The sequence below is a fragment of the Calypte anna genome, chromosome 10 (assembly GCF_003957555.1).
Source record: "Calypte anna isolate BGI_N300 chromosome 10, bCalAnn1_v1.p, whole genome shotgun sequence".
Lineage (NCBI taxonomy): Eukaryota > Metazoa > Chordata > Aves > Apodiformes > Trochilidae > Calypte > Calypte anna.
Window position 1 is genome coordinate 4,116,674 of NC_044256.1, and position 15,826 is coordinate 4,132,499.

At 43.0% G+C, this 15,826-nt stretch overlaps 1 protein-coding gene across 2 annotated transcripts in view; it reads right to left on the reverse strand.

Annotated features, from left to right (window-relative positions):
• RFX7 (regulatory factor X7) overlaps positions 1–14,842 on the reverse strand; it is a 54,712-nt gene extending 39,870 nt beyond the window's left edge. Inside the window, exon 1 of one of the 2 annotated variants that reach the window (XM_030456884.1) lies at positions 14,821–14,842. Coding sequence is in view for 1 of the 2 variants with exons in the window: in XM_030456883.1 (XP_030312743.1) it covers positions 11,723–11,868 (146 nt within the window). In the remaining variant the exon portion in view is untranslated. Of the gene's footprint in view, positions 1–11,722; positions 11,964–14,820 lie in introns of those variants that run through there. The other variant, XM_030456883.1, reaches the window with a different exon arrangement.
• Positions 14,843–15,826: the final 984 nt, after the last annotated feature.

A 15,826-nucleotide genomic window follows, 5' to 3' on the forward strand; every position in this document is an offset into this window, starting at 1 on the left:
GAGATGAATTAACAAGAGAGTCTTGTCAGATAATTTCTTTCCTCTAAAACATAATTTATGAATGGAAACTATGAACAGTAGGCACCTGACCACTACATGATTCCTTACAGCTTTAGAATTCAGTACTCCTCCTCAGAAGAAAGGACAATGTATGCAAGCAGACTGTGCTATGCCTGCCTCTGCCACTTCATCCTAGCTCTGTAGACAACTGGGGAAGGATGGCACTCAAAAACCTGAGCCATTTTCTTCTGAAGTAACCTACCTGACTTTGTAAGCATAGCACTGTCCATAAGCATTTTGCTATCTATATATATCAGGGAACTGCAAAGTTAAACCACAACTTACTTTGTAAAACAGACAGAAACAGAAACAGAAAAGGCTGCCCTTGATTAGATCTAGAACAGACTTCAGAAAAGCTGCATTAAACTTCTGACTTTCTAAAAAATCACACCACCAGAGAATTGTAATTAAGACCAATGTAGACAGAAAGCTACACTAAAGCAACAGCCCCTGAGACAACCACACTGCTGAAATTCACCTGTAGGCTACAGCATGTACCTGGCTAACATCTTTTCAGCACCTAGCAATTTACTGAACCATGCTTGTATAAAGGCCTCACACTAATGCTACCCACAATTACTGGTCCTATGAGTCCTTCCAGGAGACACTGCCTAAGAGCACTACAGAACTGATCGCTCTGGATTTTCATTCTGTGAACCACATCATGTGTAAACATGCAAGTGGGAGAGCAGATGACTGCATTAAGGGAATGAAAATGTCTTTTCCTGATTATTAACAGTTTGATTTCAATTTTCAAGGTGAACTATACGCTGCTTTGTCAGTCCCTTACTGAACTAATCAAACCAAAGCTGCAGCTCACATTTCTGAGTCTTATGAATTTAGGAAGGGCAATCTTGTGAAGAAAAAAATACAATGTACTCAAGCAATCTCCTGATGCTACAATGAGCCTAATTTGCCATAAAGCTACTGGTATTAAAGTATTCAGTGATAATAAAGAACTTTTCTGAAGTAAGGAGAATCATTGCGAAGTGACAAAAACCAGTTACTAGGTTTGGTGCTGCAAACACAGAGTATAAATATTTTCACACAGAACAGCTGGAGCTATTGATTGACAACATCCCAGTACATGCATCCATGTCTTAAGTGTGCACAGAGACAGGGTTCCCACACACTGAACCCCCTGTACACACAATCAAAGTTTTATTTTTCAAGTAAGCTAAAGGTTTTACTAACTTGAATGTGCAAACCATCATGGCACATGAACCTCACATTCTTAACCCATCCAAAAGAAATATGCTTCTAGCAAGAAAAAGATGCGATCTGTGGGGATACGTGCAGTGAAAGCTAAAAGGGGACTGATTATACTTACCCGTAATCATCAGAACAAAAAATAGTATCTTATTTTAATTTTTATTCTCAGCCTGAGAGATAAAGAGCATTACCATTTTTTTAGCTGGTATTAACCAGGAAATAAAACTACTCATGGTGTACATTCAGGCATGTATCTACAGGGTAAGCGGATACCTAGATTCTGCTCAGAAATATAATGTGTAAGAGAGTTGTCTGAGTATCTTCATGGATCAAGGACTTAATTATACAGGAGTCAGCATGTTTTGCATTATAAAATGATAATTTAAAAGATTACTTTTTAATTGAAATTTTACTATAAGCTGTATTTAGAAAAACTTGTGTCTGATGTAATTAAACACATACAAAACAGCATTTCCAAACTGTTGTAAAAGAGAAAAAAAAAGTTTTTTCTTATTATTGCAGCGCATTTGTTGATTACTTGAGATTTTTTTGTTACATTCAACTGATGGTTTCTGTTCAAAAAACCCTTTTTCACAGTTCTAAAATTAGATCTATCAATCCCAATTCACTCACTCATTGAAGAGACAATTACACTTTTCTCTCACTTACCAATATATTTCTCAAATTTTGAGTTAATCATTCAACTATACCACTGGAATCAAGCATAATGAAGGTAATTCTGCAGAGGAGGCTCCTGGAGTAAAAAAAAATGTCTTAGCTCTTCAGCACACTGTAGTTCCAGGTGTGCAGCTTGCAATTTCTGACAGTAATTTCACCGACTTTAAAATGTCAACTGATTTAGTTTACATGACCATTAATATCAGGTGTAGGCCTTCACACACCTCATCATTTATAATGCTAGCAAGCTTAATAAAACCCCCAAAAATTAATAAAATCAAACCATAAAGAAAATAGGCAAAAATTTTAAGTACCCTTAATGAAAAAACCACCATACTTTGTCAGAGCTTGGATAAAAGGTTCTTGTGGCATGTCTCTGGCTCCTGCAAGATTATTTCAAATCTATGTTTAGTCATTGCTTTAGACAGTCCCATCAGAGCAGTAAGAGCTGCAGTTTTCCCACAAGGGCTAAGCAGCAAGGCTCAGCCTCACAGGTGCCTCAACCTCAGCCACTGACCTTCATATAAGCAGAGCAGGGATCACAGAGCAATCATTTACCTTCCACTGAGAAACTGTGAGAAACACAAAGCATCTGAATCTGAACACAGGATGGTAGATGGTAGTCATAAGTGGACCATGCCATGGAACTACCAACAACCAGCTCACCTTGGGAGGGCACTCACCCTGCAGGAGAGCCTCCAGCAAGGGTGCAGCAGGAACACCAGCAGGGATCTGCCTCTCAAATGCTCATCCTGATGAACTACTGCCTGCACACCCAATCATACAGTGGTCCTGCTGGAGAATCTCCAGAAGACTCAGGTCCTGGCTTCAGATTGCCTCTGGACACTGCACTCACACAGCATCCAGAACAACTTCACCCGGTGCTTTCCCTGGCATAATAAGCACTGAAGCCCCTCAAGCACTTTTCTCCACTGAATTAGCAATCAAACTAACTAGCATGTGGGTCTGGAGGAAGCAGTTGTCAGTACTTCTCAAAGCAGATTAAAAATGACTTAAAAATCCATTTACAAAAAAATTTAAATAAACATTAAAACTTTTTCAGTTTACAGAGCTTCAGTTAACACTTGTGATCCTGTGTAACTGTCTTAAATCTCTATTTTAATTCAGCAAGGGTTCTGAAGAGGAAGGGAGAAAGAACACAGTTACCTTCAGTGAAGTCACAAAGACTACTCCAAGTACTTTTAGGTGATTTCTAAACTTGGCCAAGACGAAGGTGAGGAAAACTCAGCATAACGAATCGCCCATCCTACTACCCAGCACACCTTGATCACAAGCTAATTCCTGTTTGTCCAAAGGACACTTGAGGCAGACAGCTCCAGGCAACCTCATACTAAGAAAAAGTTCCAACAGTCTGTATTGCTGACAGCTTTAAAAATAATTTAACTCGATGCTTTACAGGCAACCAAAGTAATGAACCAAAGTAATTCCTGCTGTCCAGTGCAATCCAACTTCTTCACTGGCAGGAGTCCCAACAGCCTTCTAACGGCACTCAGGACTCTTTGACTACAAAATATGGATCAAATCCATGCTTGTGAGACCATTCATCAAAAAGGACAGCCATAAATCACAGACCCTGACATTTAACCACAGATTTCCTCTCGGGGGAGATACAAATGTGCCTCATTTAATAAACGAGTTCTTCTCTGGAACAAGATTTTCTCCCTAAACTTGAAGTACCTGACAATCGGTAACGATACAATCCCCAGCCAGCTCCAGGGGAAAAGCTAAGCAGGACCCATCCTCCTGGAGGAGCACAGCTACATCCCAAGAAACCCACAGCCATAGACACATGCTCTGCCTCCACAACTGCCATGCATGGCACCATGCAGTGTGGTTATAGTTAGAAAAAGAGAATAGATTAGGCGGCCTGAGCAAGAGATAAAGACCACTCACTGGGTGCAGTACCAAGCAGGTCCAAAAAGCAGCGACCTGGGTCTGCCAACAAGAGCCCCCCCAGTATTTCCAGGGTGAAGGTTCCACCCAGAGATACCATCCCCATTCCCAGCCCAGCCTGCTGCACCCTTCCATGGGTACAATGTCACTGCGGCAACCACAAACAATTAAAAATAAGCAACAGGGAAAATATTGGGGAAGTTTTGCATGTTTTTTCCACTGTTTTAATGATTAAACATTCAACATCCAGAAAACACTTGGCAGCTTACTGAAAGCCTGTTGATGGCACAGCAGCCGATAACGAGCATCCTACTTGATGACAGATAATCCTTTTTCCATTAAATCAAGAAAGCATTAAAATTGAGATACTGGCTAACTCATTTGGAACAAAACAAACCAAAACCTCAAAATTCCCAGAGATCTGAGGGAACAAAACAAAACACCCAAACACTTCCAGAATTCTTGAGCATATTTAGGAGGGAAATACTTCTTCTCACTGGCCTGGAAGTACCAGTTTGTGATGGCTTTCTGGTTGGGCTCTTTTTGGGTACCAGGGAATCACGTTTCCATCTATCCAATTTACCTTTTGCATCACTTGGCTGATAACTTTTCATCATCCAGTTCAGCAATTCACCTGGACTGGTCCAGGTGCAAGCTAGAAAGCAACCTCCACCTCCTCATCTTAGTTTAAAAAGGAGAAGTTCCTTATTTATATAAGAGACTTTGTAATATTTGATATTAGAAAGGCTTGAACCAAAAATCCAAATTTGGATTCTGATCTGAATTTTGCAGCTCTGGCCCTTCTCCAAATACTTCTGTTTGGCAAGCGGCAGAGTGGAGTAACAAGAGAAGGCAACATACATAAGTTATGGGATCTGTATAAAAACATTTAGCTCAGTCCCTGCTCTCAAATCTACACACACAGAGAGAAAAAAAAGACTAACAAAACCACCCAAGTGCAAATTAATTAAAAGATTAATCAGTGTTTAAGTATAAATCTGATCACCCAAACCTGACCAGTAATGTAATCTCACCCAGTTACAGTATTCTTTCTGATTTATACTGCATCCAGAAAATTACAGTGGGGGGTGGGGTTCCTAATTGTTCTTTTTCAGATACAAATTTGGATTCCTAATAACCAGTGGCATACAAGACACATGCAAATCAAACAGAATTGCCCAAAATGACAAGCAACCCAGCTACAGAGGCCTGGGATGACAATCCTGCAGTTCTGTGCTTATTAAGATCTCATTAGAAATGCTGCTCTGAATCACAATGTCACACCATCTGACTTGCTTCAGTGAAGGGAACTCCTGCAGTGGAAAGTAAAATGTTTATGAAACAAGGAATTGCATACATCTGATGCTGTGTACTCAACAATTTAATGCATTCCTATGCATTTTAAATGAACAGCCAACATTTTAAATTAACAGTAAAACATTGCCAGTTCTTCTATTACTTGAATATTGGTTTTCCCTCATATACTTTATTAGATCCTATTGTTTCAAGGCACACAAAACCCACAAGCACGAGTGAAAAATCCATTCTTCCTAAAAGCAGATTTACAAAGATCTTTTTTCTGCAAAGCTATTCCATCCAACTCAGAGCCAGGATATTCAATAAAATCTCAACTCCATTCTCAAAAGGTTACATAAAGGTCAGCCTTCATTTTACTCAGGTTTATTTTCTAACACTGTAAAAACACTTGCAGACCAAATTGGCTTCTACACCTGCTGACCTAGAAACTCCACCACCGTGGTGGCCGTGCCCCATGTTGGAAAGCAGTTTCTCCTCCCACATGGATTTGGCACTGAGTGCTGCATGCTGCTGACCTGCCTGCTCCTGGCAGCTGGCAGCAAGGGGAAAGGCTTTCCCAAGAGCAAGGGGGTGCATGTCATCAGCACAGAACAGCAAATGTGGTTTTAAGCCACTGTGGTGAGAAGGAATTCTTCCAGGAGGGCTTACTCCCCAAAAGAGGGTTTCCTCCATACAGGAATGTGTAGTAATAGATAAAGGGTGTACCTGGACCTCGTTCAAGGAAATGGAAAACCTCCAAAACAATCCATGAGAAGAATGGAGCAACCATCCTCCAGGAAAAGAAACCGAGTTGAAAAAGTGACAAATGGTGTAGAATTTATTTCACCCAATTCAAGAGATCTGCACCACAGATGGCTACGCCCTGGCACACATTTCAGAATTTGTTTACAGTCAAAGAGGCACATAAAGTGATCAGATGGATTGTTTTATGCAAACATCTTCCCTGGGAGATGGCCCTCACCTCAGAAGCACATTTTTCTCTACAATGGCACTACCTTGACCAACTCATACAGAAACAGATGGAGTCAAATGAAATAAATTCTACTTTCTGTTCCTACCCAGGAACCAGAACTTGGGGAACCAGAGTGTGAAGGAGAAAGACAGGATGCGCAATGCTTTGCCCAAGGAAGGCTGACCTTCACTGAAATAATCAAGAATTACTCCAAAATACAGTCCACAGCTCAATTTTTTTCCATGTATTTGATTGCCTATACACCACATCGGGAAACATTCAGGACTGCCAAGTTTCACCATCACTTCTAAACAATGGAACCATAAAGCCAAGGAAAATTGGTTTAGTGACAAGAAACTTTTTCAGCTTTACACAGGCACCTCTAAGCTGATGAGTACTTTTCCAAAGGAGGTAAAACACACTTGTGATGTTACATACATTTAGTAACATGACTGCAGCCTGTAGACCTGTCATTGATAATTACTAGCTTTCCTCAAAACAGTTAGTAATCTTTTATTGAAGAATTACAAGTTTTGTTTCCCACCTCCAACAATGAATTAACAAAGGAGGGAATGGTGGCTGGTACATCGTGTTTGGACTGGGGGCACAGAATAACCACAAAGAAGCTGTGATCAGTTACAAGAAATTTTAAGTTCTACACTCAATTATGACATATCACTTAACAAACTATGAAGATTTGTTTTGGGTTTGGGTGGGTTTGGCTTGGTTTTCATTTTTTGGGTTTTTTTTTTGGTGGGGGGAGGGTTGTTGTTTGGTTTGGTTTCCTTTTTGTGTGTGGTTTTTTTGTCTGTTTGGTTTTGGTGTTTTGTTGTTTTCCCTGATTCCCTGCCTCCCTTTCCCTAGCTACAAAAAATTGAAAGAGTAATTGCAGATGGACTGGTCTACAGATTAATCCAACCTGACTCAATAAATCTGTTTAAAAAAAAAAATAAAGGGTGTTAAAGAAATTTCAGCTGCTGAAAACTACTAAAAAAGATGTTTGCACTTGCATTTGCAAAGAGCCTGAAACAAGTACCCCTTAAACAAGTACCCCTTAAACTACCTTCTTCATTGCCAGGTATTTTATTAAAAATACCAAGATTGTCAATCATTTTTTCCTGCTGACCTAAACCATGCAAGTAAGTAGTAATTCCTGTTATGTAAAAGCTCAATGGCATTTTCCAAACTGCAGAAATTTGGATCTTCCAACAGCTAAGTGACAAGCCACACTTGCTGACAATGCCTAATGAGGAGTGATGGATGCAATATTGCAGGAGAGAGCAGGAACGAAGTCAGTCATAAGAAAGAACAGAACCTTCTAAAGATTAGAAAATACTGGTATTACAGTCAACTAATCTGGTTTTCTAGCACAACACCAAAAGCCCAAAACTAACAAGGGCACAATTCACCTCCTACTCCCCCTTCAACATGAGACAAACTGGACTTTATAGACATACAATTTTGGCACTGCCTGGCCTAGCTCATGTGGTTTTCCAATACAACTTCTAGCTAGAAGAGTGATTTGAGGAAAAAAAAAATAAATCACGCATCAAACCCACACCCACATCCAACTGAAATGGTTGCAAAAGCAATGGTTGCTATTTGCCACTCCATGCTGCCTGGTCCTCAGCCCAGCTTACACAAGATACTGGGCAGAGGAGAAATTAATCTCTTGAGAAGAATTATTACATCCAAATCCTAACAGATGCCTTTAGGACAAAAAGAGCTGAGATGCAGGCAAGGTGAAAGAAGCTGGGGCCAATTCATGCACAGATGCAAGCACCAGATTACTATTACAACAGTAAACAAGTACCCATTGAGGAATCATCACCAGTTATTCGCAACACTGAGCAAGAAAACAAACCTGTCCATTCCTTCAATGTTTGCAGCTACAGACTGGATTTTAGATTAATATAGTCAGTAGAGGGATTAAATTGCCCAAAACTCTTGGTCTTTTTCTTTTGTGCCAGCAAGAGCAGACTCTCAGCTGACACATTGTTCCCTTGGTCAACTCTGCATCTTGGTCCTTATGCCACACTACTTTCACATGTACATTGCTGGCTGTCTTCAGCTATGGGATATTCTTTGGCAACTTAATGGAATATTCAGTAGACTCAGTCTTAACCAACATACGTTTGGGCACAGAAACATCATACACAAATAACATACATTTGGTAATACAGCACCCTCACATGAAGAAAATAATTGAAACCCCATTAGTCTATATGCTCAGACAGCTGACTAAGGAGGTTTTCCTGCCCCCGGCTCTAATGTCTGGACAAAAAAAACTATTAATAAATACAAAACCTTTAATGAATCTAAAGGGAAATAAAAACAGGCAGATTAAGGCCCAATACCCAGCAAAGACCAGGGCAATTTATAAACCCGCCCAACCTGACACTAATCAGCCTGGCTGTGCTCTGAAAGACATGTTCTCTCTGTCTAGACTTCTAACCCATCAATGGGAAAAGGCAACTAATATTTCTTCTGCCCATTTCATCGACATCACAAGAACACTTCCAAGTGCTCAGCAACTCACACACATAACACAATGCTGGATGTGTCAAACTGTATTTTTTTCATAACTGACCCACTTGAACACATCCAGCAAAGTGGGTGGTGGATGTGTTCAAGTGGATCAGTTAGGAAAAAAATGCAGTTTGACAGAGATGAATTTCAATTATTGTAACCAAAAAGAAGTTCAATACCTGCATCTGCTGTTGCAATGCAAATAAGTACTTCCTGACTTGCTTTTAAGCACAGCTAAGGAACTCTTATCTTACCCTACCAAGTTTAAACTAATGGCCACTTTAAATGCAAAACAGCAAAAAAACAATAACAAAACAAAAAAAAAATCCCTAAATGAAAGAACATGTAGCAAGCACATTTTTAAGTCTTCAGTACATACCCTGACCATGCCTCTAATTTTTTTTAACAAGCAGGACTTAACCTATTGTTTCATTTTAAGGGACTCCACACGTTCACAATTACTTGAGCTACTTTTGTCAAACTACATTTTAATTTAATAAATGGAATAAATTAAGTATGAGTTGAGATAATTAACAACTCATTGTCCCGCTCAAGGCCTACATCACACACTCTATTTATATTTGCCTGTAAGGTGGAAGGACAAGCACAGACTTGTTTGTGATCCTCAAGTCCAGTATTTCAGTAGCTGCTATATTTTGCCAGACTACTATTTTCATTGACAATGCATTTGGAGATTGAAACTTTTTTTTAAAAAACCACACAAACAAGCAAGAAGAACTAAAACCATCCATCTACTATGCACAAGTGTGTAGGGATAAACGCTACAGAAGAGTACTGGTCTAGATGTGCTAAATCCTTTGGGAAGAAAAGGAGGAATTGAATGCACCAACCTGCCAGCACACACAGGGTACAGCAGGGGAAGAGGGGAGGAAGAGGACAGCAGAAAAGAGGAAGCTCTCTTTGGCACGTTACACCTACTTCTGTTAACAACAGAGCACTGCCATTTTCACAAGCAGCCTTCCACAATCTCTCCTCACTGGTCACCCACCACCAGCACCCCCTGCACAGAACAGCAGGAGACTTTCCTGCTGTTTACTCCAAGTGCAGCGTGCACAACTTCCCTGGCAATGCTCCTCATCCTTGCTGCTCCAAAACAACAACCACTGCATCTACATAAATATGCAAATTAGCATGAAACTCCAGCCTCAAATGAAGGTTGCTTGATCGCAATATAGAAACAGAGAATTTCTAACAGTGCCAGACAAAAGATGTGAAGATACCAAAGAAGGGGTTTTCTTATAAAAAAATGTTATCTTCAGCATACTGCCTTTCAACAGTATAACCCACAGAGGACAGGTATTGCCTGAAAGCAGCAGAGAAGTCCCAGCCCGCTCCAGGAAGGAGGTGGCCAGGAGAGAGGGCTGCAAGGTGCTTGGCAAAACCTCTGCTGGTCACAGGCACTTGGCACCAGGCAAAACGCTGCATTCCTTCATACCAAATGTGAGCTCGGGCTTTTCATCCAGTTTACCTGAATCAAATAAGCAGCTTTTCTTTAAAAGGCTAACATTCTCTTTTTCCTTGAGCAAAAAACCCATAATAAAAGCAGAGGTTTTATTTAGTAGCCATTTTGTCTTCAACTTGGACATGATACCTAATCTGAATGCAATGTAAACATGCTCTTTGATGCTCATTTCCAAACAGCACATTGATGGAAAGAGAAGAAAATACAAAAAGGCCATCACTAAATACCACACTAAAATTAGGTGGGTGTGAAGATTTCATGATCTAAACAGACAGGAAATTCTGCAGTTTGTATTCATTCTCTAGGTCACACTGCAGAGAAAACCAAAACAAAAGGTAGCAAGTGTGGATTAAGGGCACTCAATTACTATTTACAGTTTAAATTTAAAAAAAAACAAACAACCAACAATCAAACTATAAATGCCATTTCAGTATGCCACTCAACAGAAGAATCTGAAGGTTTAATTATAAATCGTCTTTCTTTTCCAGCTACATCAATTCAAACCATAAAACCCATCTATAGGATGAAGTAATATGCAAGCTAGATCAGCATGCTTCTATTAGGATGACTAGATGTATATAAAAACATATTTGATGTGTATATATAAAGGAAAACATTATATATGAGTAACCTATATTTACAACTACCAACTTTCACAACACTTCATCGCTCTCCTAAGCCAAAAGCAGCTTTTAAAATAATATACATGTTATAAGTGCTGCAGGTGACAGCAGCTATGCTTTTAAAAAACAGGATATTTTATTGGCTGGGCAACCTAAACTCAATTTATCTCTTTCCCCCACATGGACACAAAATAAATATTCTTAAGTAAAATGTTAGTTTACTATTGTTTTAATTTTTACGGAAAAAAAAATATTAAAAAACCCAAACAAACAAAACTAGATTCCTGTGCAGGAACTGGCATACCATCGCCACAAGTTTCGGCCAAAATTGCATTTCAATTACCAGACTGGAAACTCAGAAGGTTTCCAGGGAGGCTGGAAAAATGCACGCTTACTGCAACACTCTGCATTCCCCGCTGCATCAACACTCTGTGCTGGGGGTCTCATGTGAACGTGAAAAGACACCAAAAAAAAAAACCCTCCAAAACATACATAAAAACTGAGGGCCTTGTAAGATACGGACTAATTAAAATGTCTTCAGCAGGTGACACCGTCCCATCCGTCCGCACAGAGCCGCTCCGTAACTGCCATTATCGCCGAGCCCAGGCAGCAGCCCCACTAACCCACCCCGGCACACGGCGGCTGCTTCATGCCTGGAAAACAACAAGTACCGGGCGCGGCGGCAGCCACGACCCACCCACCGCCTCACCTGCTCCCGGCCACGCGTGTTTTCCGCGCGGCCGCCGCGCTGCGCGTCTGGGGGCACAGCCCCGCGGGGGAGAGGGGGGGCTGGGGCGCGCAGCTCCGCGCTTCCCCGCACAAAGGGACAGCGCTGCTTCCCCCCCCACCCCTAACCCCTGCGGCGCCCCCCACCCCGCTCCCCTCGCCGAACCGGGCCGGGCCTGGGACGCAGCCGACCCGGGAGGCGCGGCGGCGGCGGGGCCCGGCCCTTACCAGATGGAGCTGCGGATCTTGTGCTGCAGCGCGTTGGCCTCGCCGCCCTGCAGCCCCGGCACTAGGGCCGGCAGGGCCCCGCCGGGCGCCGGGGTGCCGGCGAGTCGCCGCGGCGGCTGCCCCTCTGTCTGCTGCTCCTCGGCCATGGGGGCGCGGCGGCGGAGACGCGGAGCGGGGGTGGCCGCACTAGGCCTCTGCCGCAGCCCTCGAGTGAGTTGCCTTCCCCTGCTGCTCGGGGGACATCACGGGCGGAGAGCCGAGCCGCGTCCCGCCGCTACGCCGCAGGATGGCCAGCCCGGCCCGCGGCACGGCGCATGGCGGCACGGCCTCCGCCGCCGCCCCCGCGCAGGGTTGCTCCGCGCTCCCCCGCCTCGCAGCACCTGGCCCGGCCCGGCCCGCCCCGCGCCGCCGCCGCCGCTCCTCGCCCCACGGCCGCCGTGCCCGCCCGGGCGCCGAGTGCGCAGGCTCGGCACTGCCCGAGCAGACGGGCCGCCCCGCGCCGCCGCCGCCGCCGGGGAGGGGGCCGGGGGCGCGGCCGCCGGCGGCGAGCCGGAGCCGAGGTTGGGGGGTGGCGGCCCCTCCGACACCCCCGGGTAGGGGCTTGCGGGCCCCCGCCGCCCAGTGGTGTTGGTGGGCTTCTCCCGCAGCGTCTCGGCTCTGCGGGGGCGGCCCCCCCTGCGCGCCGGCGGAGAAAATAACACATATGTGTGAGCATGTTTTATATATATATATATATATATATATGTATGTATATGTGTGTATATATATATATATCACACGTAAATATGCATGATTTATAGAGGGTGCACTGAGTGCATAGCTGCGCACTGGAGACACGTGAACCCCGCTCCTGCGGCAGCATTACATCAGCTGGCTGCACCACCGCCGCCCGGGGTGCTCCTGGCATCTTCCCCTGCCTCCCAATCCCAATCCAGGCAGCGCTCCTGAGCTGCTCGTCTCTTAAAAAAAAAAAAAAAAAAAAAAAAAAAAAAAAACAAAAAACCAGAACTAAACCAAATTCTTCACAGCTTTCACATCCCTGCGGCCGTCAGCACGGGACGGTGGAAGGCCAGGCCGTGCCTCGCCCTCAGCTTTCTCACATGTCCCCTGTACGTTTATGTCACTGGCCCTACAAGCCTTCACCCCCAGGTCTCTGTGAACAGCAAGGAGAGCTTGAGCTGCCCATGGGTAGCCCTTCTTTTCCCAATCACTTCAATTCTGGAAGTGTTCTGATGGGAATTAACATTTTTTCTGCTCAGCCCGCCAGGGCAGCAGGGGGTTGGACACCCAGGTTCCCTTTCTGAGGATGGTACTGAGAATGGAGAGGCTTCCTGGCCTACACTGATTGCAGAAAATGCGGGTCTAAAGATGACTAATAATGTAAATACACACATGGACACATGGCATTGCTAAATTTAGGAGCCGAGTATTTGTAAATTGCTATGTCACCAACTAAAGCGAGACACTAAAAAAAATAAAAATCTCCACTTACGTTTCCACTGCTCTAAAATCAGAACATTTATGGCTATGACAATGACGGTGATTTTCTTCTCCTGGTATAACCTGTCATCAGAAAAGCAAGAACTAAGCTTTCTTGTTCCTGCCTCTTCTTAAAAATATTTCTTAAAATTTTAATTGGAAATTTCTGAAGGGCATAAAAAAAAATTAAAATTCCAGTAAAAATTGTAATCCAAAGTAAACAGAAATTTAGTCAATTGAAAATGCCTAACCATTATGCTTTTTGCAGGAAAACCACATCAAGATGCATGTAAACTAGCATGGAAGGACAAAACTGAATGTGAACTGATATTTTGCAGTTTTACGGAATTTCCAGTTAATAACAATTGTATCAACACCACCACGGATATTTCTGTTGAGAACTTTTGCTGGATGCTCTGAAATTTGACCCACTAGAGTTTAAGTTACATAGATGCCAGCTCTGAAAATGTTCTGGCCAATGCATCTCAGCCCCATATTAAAACTTATGGGCCTATACATCAGAATGAAATTCAACAGATGTGCATCATGTTTGCAGGATTGTAGATCATTACAATAAATAGGGAAAATATACATCATCTCAGTGTTGCATTCAGTCAAAACCAGCAGCTGGAAGATAAATTTATTATTTCGTTCCTTGTGAATTTAATTCTGAGCTGTGTCAGATTGTAATCACGCTTATTTTACAGCTGTATGGGCGTCATATGACTGAAAAAAACAAAATAGTCGCATCTCTTCTGCAAAATCTGTTGTGCTGGGCACAGGCTGGCACCCAGGGCTGCCACCAGAACTCTATAACCACACCAGGTGTTTTAGGGCAGAATGTGATTAACTTGGCACAGAGATTAAAAAAGTGGGCTAGACTCTCAAGTTGCATTTTTGTGGTGGAAGTGGTCAGTGGGCCTCAAAAGCAATGTCTGTATTTCCATATCTCACCATCAATCCACCCCTCTAAATGTTTTTTTTTCCTGTGCTTTTCTGATGTGAAGCCTTTAAACTGTTAGCTGGTTTCTATTTGAGCAGTAGGCCCAAAATAAGGTTATATAGAGGCCCCAAAATAGGATCGGAGTGCCATTTTGTGTAAAGAACAAATTTACTCCTCAGGTCTAGCTGTAGAGCAGAATTTTACATCATTTCTCCACCATGACACTTGTAGGAAATGGGGCTGTGGTGTGTATAGCTAGAGCCTGGAGGCCCATGCTCTGCTCTCCAAGAGCCTTCTTCCTCTTAGGAGTAATTCTGTAATTCTTCATCAGTGCTTTCCTCACGTTCCCTCAGAGTGACTGAGCACAGGGTTTGATGCAGGTTTGTTACAGGCCTCCTATAACACTGAGTGAAGAATTGTTCCCCTCACAGGTAGGCCTATAAATGGAGGCCACTTTATCTGTCTCCTACACAAGGTCCATCTGACCTTGCCTCGTGTTTTGCATTGGTCTGTGCGCCTGCACAAAATGGAGGCACCCTGTACACAGTTTACCAGATTATATACAACTGGAGCAAAGAACAAATAGATCCAGAATAATTGTGTAAACAAAGAGCTTGCGCTGACATAATTAACTTGAAGACATTGAGGAGAATTATTTAACAGCTCAGACACTAACCTGAACACAGATGGACTGACCGGAGGCTTCCAGGGAGTATTCACCAAGGACCACTACCACAGGCTGCTGGAGCTCTGGTACCTAATGGCTGTGAATTCCTTCATTTGATACAGAGACTGAGCTTCTGGTCATCACTGTATAAAACAAAACAAAACAAAAAAATCCCACATAAAAAAATAATAGAGGAATTAATTTTAAGTCCCAATCCTGTAAACAAAGGCGTGTGTGAAAGTTTAAGTATGTCAGAAATCTGACCAGTATTGGCAGGCTCAGTATTGGCCTTACTTGTTCTTTCCCATTTTCCAGATGTCTGTTTTTATTGAAGAGAGCAGCAGCTGAGCTTAGAGCAGGTAGGCTGGGGGCCTCCTCTCCTCCCCTCCCTTTCTGCTGGAAGATTTTGCTTGTCTAGAAACTGATGTTGCTGTATTAGCGCTAAAATTCCCATCTTTTCTAACCCAAAAGCACTGGAAGCCTGCTGCACTGGACAGATATATTCATTAGAGGATGATCTTCAAAAGAGAATAAGAGCAGTTTTGGGGAAAGAAAGAGCTGGCTGTCTGAATGAAGACAATCTCCACCATGCAGTCCTGTGACAGGAGGGAGCTAACTCTGTTTTGCCAGGTTAATTCCAAAAGCTGTGTTTATTTTTCCTCCATTTCTGAAGCCTAGGATCTAACTCAAGCCCTCTCTGTGGGTAAAAGTTGTACTTAAATACTGTCTAACCTATTTTCCAGTATTTTTTTCTGCTGTACTTTTGCTTGGCTTTGTTTTGGTTTTTTTCTTCCCTGTTATGAATTGTGTCTGACAGTCAGGGAATACAACGTCTCATGCTTTCAAGGAGGAATGCCTCACTGCCCTCTCTCCAGCTCACAGCCAGCACTGAGGGGAGGGAAGGTGCTTTTCCCACTCCTCTGTCAGAGAGGGATCTGCCACCTTTAGTCTAGCACAGGGCCAGTGACCTGCATGCTCAGAGACTCTCCTGAGGTATGAGGCAGATAAATGATGA